The sequence below is a fragment of the Gadus macrocephalus genome, chromosome 14, assembly GCF_031168955.1.
Source record: "Gadus macrocephalus chromosome 14, ASM3116895v1".
NCBI classification, from domain to species: Eukaryota; Metazoa; Chordata; class Actinopteri; order Gadiformes; family Gadidae; genus Gadus; species Gadus macrocephalus.
In genome coordinates, this window is record NC_082395.1 from 4,617,850 (window position 1) to 4,622,146 (window position 4,297).

Consider the following 4,297-nt stretch of genomic DNA (forward strand, 5'->3'; position numbering starts at 1 on the left):
CTTTGAATATAGTTAATTGTTGTTAGTGTTGTTGAAATTTGATTTCAAGACATAAACCCACAGGCAAGGGCATTCAAAGAAACAGGCGGCTTTTGTATGTTAGCAGTGTCTGTAAATCTTTTTGAAATTCGAATTACTAGAGTTAGCTAACTAGCTTACTAGCTAGTTAGCTTACAGAGCTAGATAGCTAACCAGACGCACTCGCAACCATTGCACACTGCCATTACCCATTAATGACATTCCGTTGCCCATTTCCTCTAAATCCCAAACACAGGGGTTGAAAAAACAATGGAGATGAACGGAGGCAGAATTAAAAAAATCGGTGGGGCCGAGTGGGGGTGCGTTCAAGTGTGCAGCTGTTACTTTGTACCTCCATGTCACTGCAGAAGGTGGCGTTGGTGCCGAACAGGATCTGGCACTGCTCGTCCACGCTGTAGTGCATTCCGGGCAGCTTGGGGGGCAGCTGTACCTGGTACCGGCTCCGGGGATCCGTGTGTAGCAGGCAGCCGCTGGCTTTGGACCTGTGCTCAAAACACACATGCACGGACACACACACACACACACACACACAAACATTCATGAACACACACACACACACACACACACAAGCACATCCATGAACATACACACACACACACACACACACACACACACACAAACATTCATGAACACACACACACACACACACAAGCACATCCATGAACATACACACACACACACACACACACACAAGCACATTCATGAACACACACACACACAAGCACATTCATGAACACACACACACACACAAGCACATTCATGAACACACACACACACACACACACACACACACACACACACACACACACACACACACGAACACACACACACACATAAGCACATTCATGAACTCACACACACACACACACAGACACAAGCACATTCATAAACACACACACACACACAGACACACACAAGCACATTCATTAACACGCACACAGACACACCCAAACACACACACAAACACATTCATGAACACACACACACAGACACACCCAAACACAAAAAGATTTATTGTCGGGCACATTTTGTGTAAAAGAGACCCAGCTCAAAGTCCTACCGCCTGCATGTGGAAAACAGGTCACCATTGACCGTCGATGTAAGACCATGATGCAAGGCAGAGCAACAACAGGTGGCCTTGGTTCCTTGTTGTGTGTGCATGTGTGTGTGTTGGCGTGTGTGCATGCGGGCGGGCGTGCGTGCCTATGTGTGATGTATGGCTGTGTTTCTGGTCGACAGCTGCACCAAGGTAGAGAGTCCTCCCTAGCCACATCCAGCTGGACTGGATGTGCGTTTCGGTGCACAAAAACAAGAAATGGGTTAAATGATGAAATGTAGCGGCAAAAAGGATGGCCCAAATACAATCCCTACCCCGTTTATCCTGGTGAGGATGGGGGCAATAGCAAAGTGAAAAGAGATTTGTTTTTTTGCGTCTCATTTCACATAAGACACATCAGTATGTTTAAGGGCCTCTACAGCTCTTACTTGTGCGCTGTGCGTCGTCTCGATGCTATCTTCAGACCGTATGTGTAGGCTGTCTCATTAAGTCACGCATGGCTTCATTCACTTCGCTCTGGTAAGCAAGCGTCTGTTCATATAATGGGCAAACTACCCCACAACTGTTGCTGATTAATTAATTAACACATTAATATCCACCAGGTTACACCTGTCCTCCATGGCACCCTGCTGCCTCGCACGGTTTGACGTGGACGTACATTCAAGGACCAAGTGCCGGACGGAGCCGGCGAATCCGGTTTCTACAAGCTCGATGCGGTTTCGCAATGACTCCGTCTTCACGGAGATATGCCTGAACCACATAAAACATAACCGGAACGCTTTCGCCCGCTTCGGCTCCGGGTGGACGGGGCCCGGGAGTTTGTGTGATAAGCCATTACATGCCGTTTGAAACTGCCCGTCCCTGTACCTTAGTGACATCACAAGTGGGCGTGTCCACACCTAGATGTATGCTGGATAGATCAGTTGTACAGTTGCCATTTTGGTGGACCTGTTTTACAATACCGTTGTGTACACATACTTTATTGACTTTGTACAACACCTTGGGTTAGCCCCGTTGGGAATGTGAGACTTAACTTAAAAATCTCTTCTCTTCTACAAACTCGGAATCTTTCATTTTGATTTGAAGCTCTCTGTAGGAACGGTATTTATAAACGGCTCACTTACTTGGAAATGAAACACAAAACTATTTGAAACCAACCTCTCATGTACTCCCCTGTCTGTGAAGCCTTTCTATCAGACCTAATATCGCAATGTTGTCCCTACTAATGTCCTCCCTGCCTTTCACACACACACACACACACACACACACACACACACACACACACACACACAAACACACGCAAACACACGCAAACACACACACACACACACACACACACACACACACACACACACACACACACACACACACACACACACACACACACACACACACACACACACACACACACACACATACGGACAAGCATGTCAATGCTTCAACGTGTTGCATGCAAACCATCAGTATTACATTTGCCTTTGTGAAGACCAAATTGACACGTGTTGCCAGGAAATTGTGAAGTCATGGCTTCTCAGACTTCCTCTGCAGTACGGAGGGACAAGTGCCAGATAGCGAGAGAGAGGGGAAGTACGACTGTCTGTAGGAGACAGTCGGGTTTGGAGTCAAATACAGGGAGAAGGACCAATGGAAGGCAGTAAGGAGGGAACAGTTCGGTAAAAAAAAAAATGCATTAACAGATACGTGTATGCATGTTCAAAGCATTCATCTGTCACAAGTAAAGTGAACAACTAATATTAAATAATACACAACAGAGTCATCAACTATGAAGTACGATTCCTATACATTTCTGTTGATTCGTTTCCCAGCTTTGTGCTTTAACGGTCACCCGGGTGACAACTACACCGTAATATAGGAGGAATCACCTCCGAAACCTCAGACGCAAGCTTTCAGTTCACCGTTCCACTGGAGGTCTGCGTCGAGCGATAATGCATCCTACTACACAGTATCGTTCCTGTAGGCTGTGTTCCCTCTGCGCACTGCAGTCATATTCACTGTTCTGCACCGGCAAGCAGCGCTGGATTCCAATCAGAGGCTGGAGGAGCCCGGCGGTTGGCAGGCCAGCCTGAGAGTGACTTAAGAGTTTCCATTCGCTTTCACATCATGATGCAGTTAAACCGGCCACTGTAGACTGTAGCAACTCTGCATGCACAGGCCTCACTCTAGGACCAAGAGACGCAATCTGAGGCTCTGCGTGTGCGCGTGTGTGCGCGTGCGTGCGTGCGTGCGTGTGCGTGTGCGTGTGTGTGTGTGTGTGTGTGTTATAAAGTGACTTGCATGACAGAGAGCACAAAACAACAGAAAAAGAAAAGAAGAATGCGAAAACAACCTGAGGAACTTCTCCAGGTCGTCACGGCTACAGGAGGACCAGGAGAGGTCGCTGGGGTTACGACCTTTCACCCACTCGCCTGACATGATGTGGGAGTGACCAGTGCAGGTGGCATGGTCGTCATCGTGGCTCATTCCCATGCTGAGGGAGAGAGAGAGAGAGAGAGAGAGAGAGAGAGACACAGAGAGAGCGAGAGAGAGAGAGAGCGAGAGAGAGAGAGACACACAGAGAGAGCGAGAGAGAGAGAGAGAGAGAGAGAGAGAGAGAGAGAGAGAGAGAGAGAGAGAGAGAGAGACAAACAGACAAAATACTCTGTTCATACACATTACACGACACAAAATATGCAACATCAACTTGACAAGCATGCATTGTACAGTAAAGTCTGACATAAAGATCGACCTTTCAAAGCAGTAATTTCACGTTATAGTACGCCATTTTTCTCTGACACCTTTAAATAGGTGGAAAAACCATAAAATATGAACATAAGTGAACACTCTGAACAATCTTCCAGCGACACAACAAAAGGCCCAGACCATGTTGAACATTTCCCTCCAGCCACAGCTGTAACGTATTGGCCAAGGAGAGAAGCAGCCCGAGGACAGCTTCCACAGGAAAGTATATCTCACCCAGCATGTGTGTCTGTGTGTGTGTGTGTGTGTGGGTGTGTGATAGAGGAATGTTGCATTCATGTGGTGTCGGAAATAATCTGAAAAATGAATCCCTGCCTGGGATAATTCTCATGAACGCCCACTTAAATCGGTACAACAATTCAGGAAGTCGGCCAAAAAATGTTGTTGCATGATGCAGACTTGTGATGTCATACATCACATGGAAGAGGAAAGCCAATGTTTAGT

General features: G+C 47.0%; 1 protein-coding gene across 1 annotated transcript in view; it reads right to left on the bottom strand.

Moving 5' to 3' along the window:
* adamts17 (ADAM metallopeptidase with thrombospondin type 1 motif, 17) overlaps positions 1-3,744 on the bottom strand; it is a 9,698-nt gene extending 5,954 nt beyond the window's left edge. Inside the window, exons 1-2 of the mRNA XM_060071754.1 lie at positions 3,444-3,744; positions 371-521 (exon numbers count right to left, since the gene is read on the bottom strand). Of these exons, the coding sequence (XP_059927737.1) occupies positions 371-521; positions 3,444-3,583 (291 nt within the window). The 5' untranslated portion in view covers positions 3,584-3,744. The remainder of the gene's footprint in view (positions 1-370; positions 522-3,443) is intronic.
* Positions 3,745-4,297: the final 553 nt, after the last annotated feature.